The 19,056-nt window shown below is 45.1% G+C and overlaps 1 protein-coding gene across 3 annotated transcripts in view; it reads right to left on the bottom strand.

Annotated features, from left to right (window-relative positions):
• LOC113182550 (quinone oxidoreductase-like protein 2) overlaps positions 1-18,820 on the bottom strand; it is a 29,244-nt gene extending 10,424 nt beyond the window's left edge. For 2 of the 3 annotated variants that reach the window (XM_026388502.2, XM_026388503.2), the window contains exons 1-9: positions 18,736-18,820; positions 18,541-18,649; positions 16,348-16,444; positions 15,024-15,082; positions 14,471-14,536; positions 13,622-13,731; positions 12,642-12,723; positions 8,730-8,911; positions 5,282-5,510 (exon numbers count right to left, since the gene is read on the bottom strand). In XM_026388502.2, the coding sequence (XP_026244287.2) occupies positions 5,282-5,510; positions 8,730-8,911; positions 12,642-12,723; positions 13,622-13,731; positions 14,471-14,536; positions 15,024-15,082; positions 16,348-16,444; positions 18,541-18,649; positions 18,736-18,785 (984 nt within the window). In that variant the 5' untranslated portion in view covers positions 18,786-18,820. The remainder of the gene's footprint in view (positions 1-5,281; positions 5,511-8,729; positions 8,912-12,641; positions 12,724-13,621; positions 13,732-14,470; positions 14,537-15,023; positions 15,083-16,347; positions 16,445-18,540; positions 18,650-18,735) is intronic. The other variant, XM_026388504.2, reaches the window with a different exon arrangement.
• Between the last annotated feature and the right edge of the window lie 236 nt (positions 18,821-19,056).

The following is a 19,056-nucleotide window of genomic DNA, read 5'->3' as shown; positions in this document are numbered from 1 at the left end:
TGTCTAAAAGGGGTGAATATTCTAAATACAAACTGTACCTCAATAAACTTGACTTTAACAAGAAACCAGGCACTGTGTTATTAAACCCAAACATGAAGTTTTTAAAGCTAAGTGTCAGCCTGGATTCCTTAGAAAAGAACCCAATCAAAACTCATGCCCAGTGCTTCAGTGAGGCTGCAGTTCCCGGGAGCCAGGGGTAAAGGGAAGTCAATCAAGGGAAGAAAGGAACCACAAGGGGGCACGCTGCCTGTCCTGGAGCGGTGTAGCCTCAGAGGTCCTGGCTGTGGTTCTCATGGGACCTCTACGAGAGGCCACTGAAACAGACCCTGGGGGAGAAAGGTGAGCAACTTATCTCCGTCTTTCATTCATCCAAGTTTCCCCAGTGAGCAAACTCCCACATTTCTGGGCTGCGTTACCAGCCCTCACACACTTCTGGGGAAGCCGGGGCTTCGACAGGTCCATTTGGATCAGGCTCTGCTCCGGAGCTGCAGCAGCCCCAGATAAGAACCCAGTGAAAGCCCTGCCTCTAGGATCAGGCCTCACGCCAGGCAAGCACGACAACCAGTGTTTTAAGAAGGTGCACCCTAGGGGCGGATTGCAGGGAGCCACTGCAGGAGCTGTCCCCAAAGAAGTGACAAGCAGCCAAGCACCCAAAGCCTGGGATGGGGGACCAGCTGATATGGAGAGTTCCATAAAATAGGTCTAGATAAGAGGTGATAATATACTATCTGAATTAAAAGAGCTGTTTCATTTTTAAGAACGTCATAGATACATAGAAACTGTTTGCTTCAAGTTTTCTCTACCTATTAATTCTGTTCATGTGGTGATCTCACCTGACCTTTATAATAAACAAGTTAGATCTGTGAGATTCAGGTGCTACATCAGGTCGAGATGTGTGTGGACAACCTCATACAGAAAACAGAATCTGCACATCTGCACAGGCATCCTCTGAACAGATCACGGGCCAATTCATGCTACACTCCTCAAAGGCAGATACCACCCTTTAGAGAATAGTATCAAGAATAATTTCATTACTCTTCAAGTTCAACTTTAAAATCTGAAGACTATCACTCTAATCCTACCCTCTGGGTCATCAATGCAAAAGTGTTGCATAGTTCAGGGAAAGAGAAAAAGCTCAATCCTGTATCTTATAATAATGACATCCTGAGCATTAAAACTTAGTGAATTCACTACATTCTTTTTTTTAATTTTTAATTTTTTTATGTATTTTAATTAGTTACACATGACAATAGAATGCATTTATGCACTTTGATATATCATACATAGATGGGATATGATTTCTCATTTTTCTGAGTTTATGTGTTGTAGCATCACATTAGTCACGCAGTCATATATATATATATATACACACACACACACACACACACACACACACACACACACACACACACATAAAATAATAACGTCTGCTTCATTCTACTATCCTATCCTTCCTATCCCCACTCTCCCTCCCCTCCTCTCCCTTCCCCTCCCTTCATTTCACTCTACCTAATCTAAGGTAATGCTATTCTTCTCTAATGCCTCCTACCTTATTGTAAATTAGCATCCACATATTAGAGAAAACATTCAGTCTTTGGTTTTTTGGGATTGGCTCATTTCGCTTAGTATAATATTGTCCAACTCCTTCCATTTACTGGAAAATGCCATAATTTCATTATTCTTTAAAACTGAGTAATATTCCATTGCGCATATATATATATATATCACATTTTCTTTACCAGTCATCTATTGAAGGACAACTAGGTTGGTTCCATGGTTTAGCTATTGTGAATTGAAATGCTATAAACATTGATGAGGTCACATCACTGTAGTATCTTTAAGTCCTTTAAACCAAGGATTGATTAGCTGGGTCAAACAGAATCTCCATACTGCTTTTCACAGTGATTATCCAATTTGCAGTCCCACCAGCACATACACCAATGGAATAGAATAAAGGACACAGAGACAAACCCACACAAATACTGTTATCTCGTTCTAGACAAAGGTGCCAAAAATATTCACTGGAAAAAAGATAGCCTTTTCAACAAATAGTGCTGGAAAAACTGGAAATCCATATGTAGCAAAATGAAATTAAACCTCTCTCTCTCACCCTGTACAAAAATTAACTCAAAGTGGATCAAAGACTTAGGCACTAGAAAGAGACCCTGTGCCTAATAGATGAAAAGTAGGCCCAAATCTTCACCACGTCAGCTTAGGATACGACTTCCTGAACAAGACCGCTAAAGCACAAGAAGTAAAATCAAGAATCAATAAATGGAATGGATTCAAATTAAAAAGCTTCTTCTCAGTAAAGGAAACAATAATATGAGAGCCTACAGATTGGGAGAAAATCTTTACTACACACACCTACAATGAACCATTAATCTCTAGGATACATAAAGAATGCAAAAAACTTAACACCAAAAAAAAAAAAAACCAAATAACCCAATCAATAAATGGACTAAGGAACTGAACAGAAGAAGAAATACAAATGATCAACAAATATATGAGAAAGTGTTCAAAATCTCTAGCAATTAGACAAATGCAAATCAAAACTACACTAAGATTTCATCTCACTCCAGTCCGAATGGCAATCATCAAGAATACAGGCAACAATAAATGTTGGCAAGGATGTGGAGAAAAGGGTACAATCATATTGCTGTTCTTTTATATATATTGTCTTATTTAATCCTCACAAACACCCTGGGATTCAGGGTACATTACTGCCTATTACAGACAAGGACAAAGATGTCCAATCTGCACACAGCCAGCATCTGCACTCTGGTGGTGTGACCTCGGAGCTCAGTCATGCAGCAGAAATGTGGATTCCTGCAGTAACTGGAAATACAGAGGTGCTGGCCCCACCTGGCCCCACCTGTGTGGAATTTATGCTTTCCGGGAAAGATGCGCATTGAACAAGTAACCGCACACAGATGAAAGGGCAACAATGTTATGGATATTCGGCTATGGTGCCACCTCTGTGGTCACATTAGTATAAACTGTCAAGGTCAAATCTGCAAGACCACATATTTAGGAGAAAATAGAAGCCAGGAAGCACCAGAAAATACAAGCTAGGAAGAGCCAGCATTTCTGAGACTACATATATTTTGTAAGTTCAGTGATTATTTTTCAAGCCCAAACAGGTTCTCACAAATAATGTTTCCAGTATGTGATCTAATTTGCATGAAAAAATATTACCCAAGCTTTAAAGTTCAGTGAAATTAATTATGCATTTATGTCATCATCTTCATTTTAAAAGAACAAAATACATATACCCTGGTTCTGCTCAGGAAAATACAAGAGTCCTGATCATTTTAATTAAAATATAGCTCTTTTGCATAGATAATTCTGTGATAGATGGATAAACGTCATCCTACAGAATAATCTTTGGAAGAAGTGACTTCACAGCATTCTTGAGAGAGAGTGACATAGCCATAAGGAGCCCAGATTGGAGCATGAGGCCAGCAGGGCCTGGGTACCATCTCTGACACTTACTATGCATCATTGAGCAGATTTCTTAGCTTCTGAGAGTCTGATTTCTTCATCTGTAAAATGTGATAAAATGGTTCATACCTCAGAGAGTCCTTCTGAAGGTTAAATGAGATCATGCATGCAAAGTGCTTAGCATATTATTATGATTATTCCCCCAAGTAGTTTACATTTTAAAAGAAATAGAAAAATAAGAAATAGCGAGCTGATGGTGTGCGAGTGAGATGTTTGAAATGTGCCCAGAAACCTGGCTCCAAAGGCCACCGATGACACTGAAGTTGGGGGAGTGGGAGGGACTCAAAAGCCCCAGTGCAGAGCCCTCACAGGAGAGCCAAGGGCAGATGCGACAGGAGATAAGTGAGGATACAGCTAGCTCACATGACAGAGAGCTTCGGTGTGGACAATTAAAGTGACAGTCCACCCCCAGCCTTCTTTTCCCCTGTCTGAGCACCACTGAAACCACGTGAGTGGGGACAGGAGACAATTCACAGCAACACTCCTCTCCGCTGCCACCCTGCCTGCTTGTCCTTCCCCTCGACAACAGGTGTCTGCAGCCTCAGGTACGCCCAACCTCGGCTACAGGTCACATGAAGATAAAAGCCACATGGCCCAAGGGACCTGGAAAGTATCCACAGTGGATACTTTTCTTAAAAAGAGAAAAAAAAAAAGCAGAGCTTTGCAGCTCTCTAGCCTTGGCGAGACTCAGTCCCTGGGCCCAGACAGCCCCAGTCCACACCTGCCCACTGCGTCCCTCTGTGGCTCCTGACCCCTGCTCCAAGAGCCACCAGCAACATCCTCCCCCTTAATTCTAGAGCTGTGGAAACGGAAGGTCAAAAGGGTGAAGGGACTTGTCCAGAGTGACGGGAGGGGCAAAGCGGAGGCAGAACCAGCCAGCTTCCTGATGGCCGCTCAGGTCCTCTTCACCAACACACACTTTCTTTTTTGACTCACACACCGAAAAGATTAAAAAAGAAGTAAACTGAGTATGAAAATCAAAGGTGCCTCATCACAGGAAGAAAAAAAAAACAAACATTAAACTCAGGTGTGGCACTGACCACTTGACCTCCACCGCATCTGCATTTAAACCAAACACCGGCTCCATCCACGCCGACTCGAGCTACCAGTTTTTTTGAACATTAAAACAAATTAAGGCAAAAAGTAATAGAGACTTCACAGTGAATGCCTAACAGATCTGCATGCAGAACCACATTGCCAATGCATGCACGCAATTACACTTTGGAGGAGGCTGAAACCACATTAATGAGACAGAGGGGGAAAGGAAAAATGGGAATGAATCGCCAAAAAAATTAACTACAGTGACTAAGGGATGATGTAGAGTCCAAGGATGCCAGGCATGACTGAGTGTTCTGCTCACAGAACCCCAGCACAGATCATCTGGCAGTACTTTCAAAGCGTCTATATTTGAAAATCAAAGGTCGAGTGGAGCGCTCCCTTCTTAGGCTTCTGTGTATGGAGTTCAAGGTTCACATCAACACATGTAAATTATTTCCTAAAGCACTGTACCATTCCTGCATTTGAGACACCAGTATACAGGTGAAGCACCTCGAAATTCAGTTTCACACTGTGCTGAGTTGACAGCCATCAACCCAGAAGACTGGCAGAAATCCTGTGGCCCAGAAGCCACGAAACCCACAATTCGGTGCCGTGTTTTCACCTGTTCAGTTCATAAAAGGAGCATCTACAGCATCCAGAGGTCAATTGGCCAGCAGTTCAGCACAGACTGTTTCCTGGCCTTAGCCTCATCTGAACCACATGCCCAAAGCAGTCTCACCTCCTCCAGCTTAAACACCGACCCCACATATGGTCGGATGCGCCCTTGCTGGCAGTACTGGAGGGCCGAGGACAGGCTCCTGGAGAAGAGGGGAAAGTCCTGGTCTTGGTACCGACCCCAGTACAGGCCCATGGCAGAGATGTTCTTCAGGAGCAGCAGGTTAGCTGGTACAGAGGCGATGTTTCCTCCCGCAAATCCGAGCACCACGATCCTGCCCTCCCACGCCAGGCTGAGGGGCAAAAAAGAACCATGAGATACAATGGCATCTGCCCCCATTAGGATGGCTACTGTGGGAAAAAAATAATAACCACAAGTGTGGGGAGAATGTGGAGAAACCCGAAACCCTCCCACACCATTGGTGGGATTATAAAACGTGCAAATGCTATAGAACACAATATTAAGTTTCTTTGAAAAATTAAGAATAGGTGCAGCAATTCCACTTCCGGTGTACACGCAGAAAAGTTAAAAGCGGGGTCTTTTTTTTTTTTTTTTTTTTTTTACTTTTTTGGTACCAGGGATTGAACCAAGGGTTACTTAAACACTGAGCCACATCCCCAGCCCTTTTTCAAATATTTTATTTAGAAACAGGGTCTCACTAAGTTGCTTAGGGCCTCACTAAGTTGCTGAGGCTGACTTTGAACTTATGATCCTCCTGCCTCAGTCTCCCAAGCTGCTGGGATTACAGGCTGCACCACCAAGCCCAGCAAAAGCAGGGTCTTGAGATATTCACACACCTGTGTTCATAGAAGCACTATTCACAAATGCCAAGGCACAGAAACAAACTAAGTATTGTCCCTTGACTGGTGAATGGATGTTGAGAGCCACAGCCATAGCGGCCCCAGCAAACTTCCAGCTGATTGGCTCACAGCGGCCCCAGCAAACTTCCAGCTGATTGGCTCACAGCGCCCCAGCAAACTTCAAGCTGATTGGCTCCTCTACGGTGATGCTCATTGGGCTGTTTCCCCACCCTTTCAGACCATGGAGCTGCTCATTGAGGGATTCTTTTGGCTCCACCCACACAACCCAGCCAATCGGCCTCAAGGGCGGGAAGAGTGCCGGTTGGTGTGCTCACAGGAAGAGCTGGTGGTAGCAGTTGGGTTCTGAGGGAATTCCTGAAGAGCTCCCATGGTGCAGCCTGTGTTCTAAAAATAAAGTTCATTCCTGCTTGATAAGTGGCTCATGAATTGTGCCCAGCCAGACTGCAGCAAATGGATAAAGAAAATTTGGATATACATATAATGGAATATTTTTTAATTTTTTTTTTTTTTGGCTGTAGTTGGACACAATACCTTTATTTTATTTATTTATTTTTATGTGGTGCTGAGGATTGAACCCAGGGCCTGGCATGTGCTAAGCAAGCGCTCTACTGCTGAGCCACAACCCCAGCTCCACATATAATGGAATATTATTCAGCCTTCCAAAGGAAGGAAATCCTGTCACATGTTTAACTCGGATACCCTCTGGGACATTATGTTGAGTGAAATAAGTCAGACTCAAAAAGACAAATACTATATGATCATCTAAATGAGGTATCTAAAGTAGTCAAATTCATAGAAACAGAGAGTAGAATTGGATTGCCAGGGTCTAGGGAGAGAAGGGAAGTGGAGAGTTGTTTAATGGGTGTAAGATTTCATATTTGCCAGACGAAAAGTTTTAGAGATCCATTGCAGAACAGTAAGAATGGACTTAACAACTGAACTGCACAAGAAAAAGAGGATAGGATGGGTAGATTTTTATCTTATATGTTCTTCACCCACAATAAAAAAAAAAATGGAGAACTAACACTGTCCACCAATCCCTAGAGACAAACCATAGAAGAAATGTCTCCAGGGCCTGGGGGAAGGGGAAAGAGGCAGTGCTGACTTAATGGGTCAGAGCCTGTGATGGGGGTCACAAACCCTGTGAGCACATATAGTTACACGCAACTATACACTTATAAATGGCTAAAATGCTAAGCATTAGATTACACGTTTCATCACGCTAAAGAAAAAAGCAACTTGTATTAAAGCCATGGCTGGGAACTTCCGTTGACCTTGTAAATTGGAAGACATGAACCAACCCTTTGCTATCTTGGATTCCTTAGGAGAAAAACTTTTAAATAAGCCGTGAGCAAGATATTAGGGGACTACACTTTCACAAGGGGCCCACTTTAGGATCAAGAATCTATTTAACCTCCTTGACTCGTTTGTGAGAGGAAATTGGGCAGAAGCAAATGTCCTCCCATGGGCTATACTTCAAGACCACAGTTGAAGATTTTAAACTTAGGATCAGAAATGAAAGATCACACTTTACACCACCACTTATTGTACGACTCTAGTCATGGTGCTTCTTTGATGACTTTCGAATAATTTACAAAAATTCTCAAGTTTTCTACTCTCCACTATAAAAAGTACCACGCAGTGTACATACGTTACACAACAAGCCATTAAAAACAACTTCTGTAAACATCTTTGCCTTTTTGATCTTCTTCTTCAGAAGAGAAAGGGAAGCTACTGTCAAAACACAATTATCCGAAGCAGGGCATAATGGTGCACACCTGTAATTCCAGGGACTTGGGAGGCTGAGATAGGAGGATTGCAAGTCTGAGGCCAACCTGGGAAACTTAGCAAGACCCTGTCTCAAAATTTAAAAATAAGGCTGGGTGTGTAGCTTAGTGGCAGAGTGACCCTGATTCAATGCCCAGTACTAAATAAACAGACTCAATTATCCAGAGGACAAAGGGAAAAGAAGGGCGAGCTCATTTGGTCCACATTCTTCCTTCACTTCCCCTCTAAACACAATACCAGGCACCATGCGGTGATCTCCTCTGCAGGTAGGATAATCTCTCTGCTTCTGTTTCTTTAGCTTTAAACTGAGAAAACCACAACATGATCTTTCCAGGATGACATGAGAAATAAAACCAGCACTCCCACAATACTCCAAACACTCTGGTTGAAAACACAATGAGAACTGGTATGAAAAACAACAGACTTAGCCCCACTAAGTCTCCAGGGTCATAATTTTTAATAGATCAAGGAAACCTTCAGAAGAGCCTGTCCCTTGGTTCACCGTGAACTGGGCAAAGGGAACTGCCACCCTGGGATGCCCACCCTGAACACGGCCTCCTCCGGGACCCTCCACATTCACGCACATGCAGTAGTTAGCAGGGCCCACGGAGCGGAATTCACACATGTATAATTTCTAAAGCACTTGATGTTGCCAACTTGAGAGTCTGCAGTCATTTTTTGGATATTTTCCAGTTGGGTATTTTGTTTTCTGCTATATTTAAGATTTCCTGATTTTCTCTGCTTCTCTTCCCTGTCACCCACTCGCTCGGCTATTCTCGTTGATGCTGACGCCTGAGGGGAGAAGCCAACAGCACACACAACAGAGGAGCAAGGCCAGGAGGAAGACAGGTGCGGAAGGGTCAGCTCAGGGGCCCTCTGGGTGGACCACTGCACGCACCCACCTGCGGAGGGCCTCCAGGAAGACCTCTCCTCCCACCATGTCAATGGCCACGTCCACTCCACGGCTGCCCACCAGCCGCCTCACTGCCTCCTTCAGGCTGCCCTGGCTGTAGTTCACGCTGCCCTGCGCACCCCTCTGCACCGCCAGCTTGCACTTGTCATCGCTTCCGGCCGCAGCGATTACCTGCACAAAGAACACAAGGTTCAGGATGGTCAGAACATGTTCCAGGAAGAGCACACACCATCTCCCCAGCCTGCGGCCAAGGTGCAGTCATGGACACCAGCACGAGCTTGCTGCCCAAGCATCGGCCCGATCCCATGTGAGGCCCAACAAATGCATTGTCCCCTAGGCCTCTCCATGCCCCACCGGCCATGGTGTCCATCTCTAGAAACTCTGGAACCCAACAGTTCTAGGTGGGAAGTAGCTCTAAAGACACTCCAAAAGTTCTCTCCAACTGCCAATGAAAGCCACTGTTTACTGAGCACCCACCACGAGTCAGGTCACAAGGATACAAGTGGGACACCAAGCTCCATCAAGGGGATAAGGTCCAGCAGTGTGCTGGGGAGGGACACAGGGCTCCAGAAGTAAAAACAAGAGGTATCCAATCTAGATCTAGATCAGGAAAGGCTTCCCAGAGGGTGAATCATGATTTGGTGGAGAGACCTTGAAGTCAGAACTTGGTTCAAATCCTGGCTTTGCCACTTACTAGCCGTGTCACCTGGGGCAAATTACTTAGTGAGAACTAACATACTGTGTCACCATTTGTCAAGCAACATTCCAAATGATTAACATAAATTAATAACTCATTTAATCATAATAGCCCCAAGGAAATGCTATTAATATCCCTGTTATAGACAGAAGCAAAGTAAGGGAAACAAGCTGTCTGAGGAAGGTCACACAGCCAACAGGAGGCACAACTGGGATCCACGCCCCGGGAACCGTCTCCAGAGTCCTCACATCTAACCTGTGCAGCCTGTCTGCTTCTCCAGGTCTCAGTTACTGCATGGGTTGTTTTTGTTTTTTAAAGACTTATTTTTAAAATTAAATGGAACATTGTGTATAAGGCACTTGGAAAACAAAGTGTGAGATAAATCGCTTCTATTGTTACATGCAGGCAACCACGTATTCTTCTTAAGCCTCAGAAGAACTTTATGGAGGAAGTAGAATTACTTCACTCTATGGGCAGAAACAGGGACTCAGGGAGGGTCAATAATCAAGCAGGGTCATCCAGAAAGAAGATGGTAGAACAACAATTCAAAGTCAGGCCTTTCTTCAAAGCCCAGGCTTCCTACTCCATCACCCTAGGAGAAAACGGTACGTAAGGCCCAACATGGACAGCCAAGATGGCTGAGGGCCCTTTGCAGGAATTTCCAAAAGAGCTGCAAATAGTCAAGCATCAGCTACAGGTGCCTCATCAGTGAGCAAGGCCACCAGCCTGACTACCTCACCCTCCAAGTGATGCCCAGGACCTGCACAAACACCCCAAGAATATGGATGCCCTTAAAGAATTCCAAACTCACCTGTAACTACTGGAAACTAGAAGCTACCCTCAAAAGTTCCCTGGTAGTCTCCTCAAAATAGCACAGTTCACTGGGGGCTATGTGTGCACACTAGACTAGGGTCAGGCACCCCATTTCCATCCCAAGACTCTCACTGGGACTCCATGACACATGCAGTGAATTCTTTTCTCTCTTGGTGGCTCCTTCTCTTCATCTGTGAAACAGGGATAATAAACACTTACATTACCTATCTCTCTGGGGTTTGCGAGGGTCAAGGGTAAGACAATTGCTGTGGAGGCACTCTGGGTGCATATGAAATGCTGTGGATGGAAGGTGTTATCAAAGCGACCTCTTCCAAGCAGGTGGTGTGGTAACATTGCTTTTACTTTTATCTTTGCTTACTTCTGTTTAGAACCATTCTCGCCGTGAAAGAAAACATAGCTCAGATTGATTTCAATATCTGAATTAAATCAATTTTTTTTCTATTTAATCTCTCGGAACTATTTGAAACAAATGGTACAATTTTATCTTCCTAGAAATGTTAAATCATGGATGACTCTAGACAACGAGACTAATTATGGTCTCTCCCCTAAGAGGAGCTAAACACCCTTCATGCTCACACAGGATGTGTTCACATTTCAAGAAGAGACTCCTAGTATCCAAGATTGCTCTCCAGATGCACAGGTCCTTCCCAAAGGAACTTCACAGGAAAGGAGAGACACCACCTAAAGAAGCTCCAGTCCAATCCAATTACTTCCAAATTTGTCTGTCTAACTGCTACCTCAATATTCCAATCACATGCTCCACGGGAGCCTTGCACTCAACACACCCAAACCGAACTCCCCATTTCCTTCAGGGTTCCCAGTCACTTTTGTGGCAACCCCACCCGCTAACCTACTTTGCTCCCTCCCACTTAATGCCTAATAATATTTCTTATTAGACATTCATTAGGATTCATTTTTAAAAGATTCTTAATGACAGGCCACACCTTCAGATAGGAGCACTGCACGTGTAACAATTCTCAATATTCCCACAATTATTTTATAAAAGAGGAAACGGATGCTATTAAGAGCTGGACTGAGAACCTCCAGGGGGCCACCTTTGAAAGCTTTTGTTCTTTGACTACTTGGATGCTCTCTAGTCACCAATCTATTTTTTCCCACTTGAGTACGACTCACTTCATGACCTCCACTGCCTGGATTATTCCGGGAGCCCGCCCTGCTCCCTGCCTCCATTACCTCTGACCTCGTCCCATCCCTCCTCCCCATGGCTACCAAGTAAAATGCAAAGATGATCCTGTCGCTTCCTTACCTGAAATTCTCAATAGCTTCCAACAGCTTCCAATAGACGTTCAAAGTTTTCAGTTCCGTGCTAGCTCAGACCTTCTCTCCGCCCACGTTGCTAGAGTCACCTTCCACCACTCCACCCCAAGTCCTTAGTTTGCGATTCTCTAAAATGTATGGTGCCGATTCCTACTTCTTGATCTTCTAAAAATGTCCCCCACCACTAGAATAAGGCTCTTCCTCCATTCTTCCTCTATTCAACTGCTGCCAGACCTCTGGAAGTTGTCTTAAATGTCTCCCTCCTCCAAAAAGCAGTCCTTCTCTGATACCCGCAGCCTCAGAGAGATGCTCCTATAGAAACTGGATTCCTTCCTTCATTCTTTTCTCGATTCATTCATTGTTCATTCATTCAAAAAATAGTTCTTGAATGCTTACCAAGTTCCAGGTACCACGTGAGGTACTAGTGCACAGTGATGAACCACACAGACACTTCTCTGCCTTCTTGGGGTTACAATCCAGTAGGAAGAGACATTAATCCAATAATAACATGAGAAAAGGTAACCATGCAGTGAGGTGTGTATGAAGAAAGAGAAGTGCAAGATGTAGTGAGATCACAAACAGTGGACAGGAGCCTGACCCAACCCGAGGACAGAGAATACTTCTCTGAAAAGATAACACATGAGTTTAGATCTGAATTGCAGGGGGAGGCGATTCAGAGAATGATAGGTGGAGAAGATAGCATCTGCAAGGCAGCCCTCGCCAGGTTCCAGTAATTGAAAGGACAAGCAATGTACTACTAGGCTGTTCACCAGGCTAAGCAAACAGATGGCCAGACCCCACTCCCAGTTGCTTTATCTCCTCAGTGCACTGCATATGATTTTTAATAAGTTAAGGAATATATCCCATGTCTAAAACTGAAGGTAGGTTTTTTTCATTTTGTTTAATTTTGGTTTTGATTTTGATTATTTATTTTTTAGTTGTAGTTGGACACAATACCTCTATTTATTTTTATGTGGTGCTGAGGATCAAATCCAGGATGCACGCACATGCTAGGCGAGCGCTCTACCACTGAGCCACAACCCCAGCCCTGTTTTGTTTTGTTTTAAAGTAGAGGCTCCAACATGTAAATACCTTGGCCTGAAGAACATTTGTTGCCACATCTATCACTGCAAGGCCCGTGGCTCCAGCTGCTGCGGTTACTAAAACAGTTTCTCTGTGCCAAAGAAAGATGAATGTTACTACAGACACCTTCAAGACTCGTCCAGTGATGACTTCAGGAACGTTCTGGAAGTAAACATTTTAAAGCAAGAACATTAAGAGAGCATTTCATTCAAACCTTCCTGTACATATGTTCCCCAGCCTTGGGGAGTGGATTACGTAGGTGACTTTTAGATCAGTGCTAATCTGATCCAGTTCTGAAGATTCCCCAGGAAAAAGATTCCCCAGTCTCTCTAGGTTGCCTCCCCTACTCCTGTCAGGGGCAACTGCTCCTTTGAGCAACCAGTCCAATATATGCTTCAGAAACTCTGCCCTGAAATCATGCTCATATACAAAACCCTGCCCAATTTGATGATGGTCAAGTCATGGCCACCACTCACTTGGACCCACCAGTCAGGAGCAGTTCTGAGGGTCAGCTCTCTGAAAAGATCAAGAGGCAGCTTCCCAGGTAACACCAGAAATTTCAGCACCTTTGGAGTCTAAAATACTCCACTTGGCACACAGCACCGAGCCTTACACCCCCACAGGCCTCCAATAAACCCCTGTGAAGTGAGTTTAAACAAACCAACTCTCCCGATTCTAAGGTTTTCTATGAAGTGCTCTTACACTCAGGTTTAAGAAAGCTGTGCTTCCAAATTCACACGGGCCAAGCTCACCATCTACCATTCCCTCTCAAAATGATGCCCTCACAGTCACCACACCACAGTGTCCAGTGGTTACCTCCTTTGGCCTTTTCCTCAGCCAAAGTGAAGATGAGCTGAAGGAAAGGGAGAGGAAAGGAAAGAAGGGGCGGGAAGGAGAGAGAAGGGAAGGGACTGGGGAAGGTCTTACTGGGCACTTCTAGGATCAGGGAAGGGTACGACCCAACCCCCTACTGGCTACCCAGTCCTTACCCAGGCTGGGTATGGGCCCGATGCTCTAGAGCCGAAATAGCAGTGCCATAAGACACAGGTAGGACAGCAGCTTCTTGCAGGGAGACCTTTTCTGGAACCCGCCACAAGGTCTAGAAAGAGATAACAGTGGCTTAGGGATGAGGCACATGTACCTGCAAAGGCTACTCAGGAAACACTGTGGTTTGAGTGACTGACTTGAAATGGGAATAACCAGTGGAAGTCAAGACCAGAGTCCAGGACTTGGTGCATCAGACCTCAAAACCCTAAGGCTGGCGCACCTGACTCAAAAAGAACCAATTTATGGAGAACAGACCACAACTCGCTGTACTGTAATAGGTGAATTGTACGGTACATAAATTTCACCTCAATAAAGCCACGGCAGGGGATCGTGTACTGTGCACCATTTGGGGGCACTATCCACATCTTGCTCCACCACACAAGGCCACCATGGCTGGCTGCGTTCCCAGGGCTATCTCTTTCAAAAGCTTTGTGGGGGGGGAAGATGCCCATTATACCCAGCTCAATGCACCCAACCAGTTTTTCCACCAAAACTACCTATGTTCCAACTGGACTGCCAGCCAATTGCTCAGGCACTCCAGAAACAAAGTGCCCTTCTTCATGAAAACACTCCACACAAACAAAGCTCTGTGCAAGGGTTGTCAAACCAATAAAGAGAAGGGATTTAGCACTGGAGGAAAAAAAAAAAGTCGTTGGCTGAGAATCAAGACCAAACAAATGCAAAGAAATGGGGAGTGAGGAAGATGAGGAATGAGGAAGGGGTGGAAATTAAAGGAAACAAAGGAGGAAAACCCTCCAACCCTCCAAGCATTGATCTGGAGAGAGGGCTACCTTCTGGTCAGCGATGTATTCTTCAGCCATCCCATTAAAGCCACTCAGACCAATGACTCGATCTCCCTGAACGGAAAACAACATCAGGGTATGTTCAAATGCATGGCCTTACATTCACCTCTTCCTGAATCAGTCAAAGTATAAAAGAAAAATGCCCATCTCTGGCCCACAAGACATAGGCTGGCCTTCCTATCTATTCAGAGTTAATGTTTAGTAAATAAAACAACAGCTCTCTCAATGCTGCCACCCAGTTGCCAAGCCAAGCTGAGCATATTCTGGACAAGAATGGGGTATGGTAAAGAAAAGGTGGGTATGAATTAGAATCCCAGTGTGAATGTCTTTCACAAGAGGCTCAAACTTGAGAATTCATAATGAAGAGTTTAATGAAGCCAGAAACTTCCACCCAACTCCTTCCCCCCAGTTCAGAACTCTGTTTTCTTATAGTGTCTGCTGACAAAGGCCAGGAGGAGCAAGACCTTTGGGGCACAAATGAGATCAGCACATTTCTCCTAGCTACATACACAGCCGATTCTCTGGATTTCGACTCATTTACCTCTTTCACTGAGCTGACATCCGCGCCTGTCTCCAGTACTATCCCAGAGAACTCCATTCCTAAAACATGGTTGAAAAATTAGGTTATCTGTAAAACTCAGCCCCACGGCATTGAGAAGACCTTGATTATCAGGCCATCCATCAGCTTTTAGGAACTGGTAAGGTCTTAAGTACTATTACTTTTACCTAGCAGTGTGAAAAGCATACTCAAAGCCTAGGAAAGTGAGCATAAGATGTCATTATCACACCCTGGAAACCTGTGGCAGTCCCAGGCTTGACTGTGATGTGTAAAGCACAGAGTGTCAGTATCGCAGGTACACAGCAACTTTTGACCCTGATCGCTGGGGCCTCAGGCTCCTAGAGCTCCCAGTTACCGTGTTTATCATATCTTATTTATCTGTTTCTACGTCTCCTTTGCTGGTGTGTGGCCCTCCAGGACATGAACTGTTTATTCAGACAACACTGGCTCAACTGGATGAATCAGTGTTGCGTGCCCTTTCTTCTCCCACATCTGATATTTCTGAATTTAATGATCATGCATTTGCTACCTGACCTGCCAGGAAATAACTCAATTGTGTATGACATCTTTCCCCTATTCAACATTTTAGCTAATACAAACAAAAGGAAATGGTTCCAAATGTTAAGGCAAAATCCAATACCTTCAGACCAAAACATGGCAACTATTTTGCAATCACTGAACTCTCAATAATATGTATATACATAAGATATATGTAAATAGGCTAAGCTCTACCCGTAACTCTTTAAATCAACTTGAACAACAAAAATCAGTCATTGTCCATATGTAGGATCTAGAAGTAATGAGATTGGGAATCGTGAAAATCAGACACTGGGCCACTAAGCAGGGTAAACTGTTTTTCTTCTTTTTGATCCTCTCGCATTAGGTTGAAAGTCTTAGATGCTTGTGATCATTCAATGAAAAAAAAACAAGAGGCGCTGTCAAGGAAGGAATGAGAATGATGAGGGGATCAATGTTTCTCATGAGCAGAATTCTGGTGGACATAATGATGTGTAAACACTCATTTGTTCATGTGTTCATTTTAAATAAATGAACTGAGCATCTACTCTGAGCCAGGTACACAATGGTCCCTAAGCTAGGGACACAATGTTGAGCAAGACAGATATAGAAACTACCCTGGGGGGGTGGGGGTTACACTCTAGTGGTTTCAGCAATGATGCTGACATATCTTAACAGAAACCTCGCCAAGGACAGGCAAACACCACAAGAGCAGTGTCTGGGAAGATGCATGGGGTTCTGAAAACCCTCGGAATCTTCTTTTCTTGAAGCAGCAGTCCCCCATACTCACCAGGTGTGAAGGGAAGAGGGGGCTTCTCCTGATATTGACCACGACAGACCAAAATGTCAGCAAAGTTGACTCCACAGAAATGGACCTCAACTCTGACCTGCAAAGGGAACAAAGCAGCAAAACAGAGCAGGACACATTCTGGAGACAAAGTTCACTTGATTATTCAAACAGATTTACTGAAGAAATAAAAGCTGTATGCAGGCACTGAGCCAGAGGACAATCACGAGGCTAAACAGACAAGTTTCTGCCTTCAGGGAGCAAAAAGGATAGTAAAGAAGACATGAGGATGATATTGTTATATTGTGTGCATGTATGAATAAGTAACAACAAATCCCACCATCATGTACAACCATAATTCACTCATTTAAAATGTGGGGAAAAAAACATATGAGACAAAATCATAATGAAGCCATATGTGTCAAATCATAACTCAACACAAAGTGTTAAAAGGAATGATATGTAATGTGAGAAAGTCTATACTGGCAGGATTTGACTTCTTGGGGAAGTCAAGAAAATTTTTAAAAATAATCCTTGAGCTAATTAACAACTCAGAGTTAACTGTTCAAAGCAGGAGGAAAAAAGGTTGGCAAAACAAAAGCAATGACTTGTGCAAAGGCCCTGCATCAGAGACAAAAAACAGCAAGCTTAGAGCACAAAGAGTTGGAGGGAAGCATAGAAAGGGAAGAAAAAGGAAGAGAGAAAAAAGACCACACCACACAAATGTTTGAAGGTTTATATTGAAGATTTTGGCCTTCATTCTAAGAGCAGCAGAAAACCATTAAAATGTCTAAATAGAAAATTAACACGACAGACTATTCTATCATGTCAGAATCTGGAATCCTGGAGGCTGGCCTACACACACATACCCTCCTGTCTTCTATGGCAGCCCCATAACTGAGGCAGAACTACAGTGGTGAGCCAGTGGTTCTCAAAAGGTGGTTCAGGGCCACCAGCATCAACATCACCTGGAAACCTGTCAGAAATTCCTATTCTTAGGCCCCATCCCAGATCCTGCCAAAGCAGAAACTCTGGAGACAAAGCCCAGCAATCTGTTTTAACAAGCCCCAGGTGGTTCCGATGCACCCTGGAGAACTACTGTGGTAGGCAACACATCCCAACAGGGGTTGGAAACGGAGGAGGAAATGAAGGCTGAGACACCAAATCAATATGTATCTGTGTGTTTAAATTTAGCACAGAGGTTGCCCTATTGGTGAGAAGACATTTTCATCTTCAAAAAAAAAATTCATTCATTCAGCAATCTAAGCATCTGCCACATGCCAAGCACCATTCTACAGTAAAGAGATTTAATGGTGGATAAAAATAACATAATTGCAGGTCTCATGAGCTAATGCCTTACAAAGTAATGTCTGGACAAATAGAACAAAGGAACCCAGCCCTCAGCCTGCACACACTGCGTGCACGACACATTAGTTATTGACAAGCATCCTGCACACGTGCCCCTCAAAGCCACTCCACATTGATCTGAGACTGACCCAAGGATGAGCTCTCTCAGCATGAGAATCCCAGGAAGCAGTCTGGCTGCCATCTCCGGCTCCTCCAAATAATCCATTTAGCGGCAGGCTCCACCTTAGAGTCGCTTCAGCCCTGCAGCTGCCTTTCTCCCTCACACTCGTGGTCCCCAGACACTGAGGCTCACCACTGGTTCCCCCCTGGCACAGATTCTCATGCTCCACAGTAGTAACATTATGTTACCAGAATGGCCAACAGGCAAGGCCAAAGAGACTTCCACATTTCAGTGAAACTGCCCTCTGGCCTTAACTAATCCATCCCAAATCACTGCAGTACCCCAGAGAGGAGCACAAGGGTTTGGGGTAGATGGAAGGGCAGTTAATTTGACAGGACACTGAAAAGGAACAAAGGACAAGAGAGTCCGTTTATCTGTTACATCAGTAACTGGCAGGTGTTTGTGCAGTCGTGCAAATCAGTTTTCTGTTTCTAAGGAAACAGATGTGGAATCTTCAGAAAGAGGCCTACAAGTGTGTTCTGGGGAACAATCTTCCTTAGGGCTTTGACCCTTTCGTGAACCTTGCAGGGCTTGACCTTCTAGCCCTGGGACCAAGTTGCGCTGCAGTCAGTCTCTCGGTCGCCCCCTAGCTTGGGAATTGGGAACCTGACTCAGGCAGGGCGCCTGCTGTGTGTCACGGGGTCCCAGGGACTGGCCAGCCACCCTACCTCGTGAGGTCGGACAGGGCGGCGGGCCACCTCTTCTATGGCCAGAGGCTGCTTCAGCTCGGCGCAAAGCGCGGCGCGGTAGTGCCGGCCACAGCCCTGCCCAGCTCTCCTGCATCAGGGAACAGGGGCTGGTCACTCAGGCCGCCCTCGGGCGCACCCGGGGCTGCCTGTAGGGTGGGGGAGTCAGCACGGCACCTGCAGAGCCACGTCCGAGGGAGTGACCGTCTGCAAAGCAGCGACGCCATGGCCCGCAGACTGGACGCTAGAGGGAGTGGCCAGAGCGCTGCAGGAAGACCGGACACTGCGGCCACGCCCCGCCCCGGGAGCGGAAGGCGTCCGGGACACGCCCCGCGCCCGCCGGGACTCTAGCGGGCGGGGCGGTGGCCGTGGCTCCGCAGTTTTCCGCCTGTAGCTGGGGCGTCCGAGTCCCTTCTTCCCCCAGGCCTCCCTGAACTTGGAGCCCGCCAGAGGGGAAAATGGAAAAAAACGAGCAGAAGAGTTCCGTCATCCTTCGTT

Source organism: Urocitellus parryii, chromosome 9 (genome assembly GCF_045843805.1).
Source record: "Urocitellus parryii isolate mUroPar1 chromosome 9, mUroPar1.hap1, whole genome shotgun sequence".
Classification (NCBI taxonomy): Eukaryota; Metazoa; Chordata; class Mammalia; order Rodentia; family Sciuridae; genus Urocitellus; species Urocitellus parryii.
Note: the sequence above shows the minus strand (reverse complement) of the source record. Positions and strands in the feature narration are given on the sequence as shown.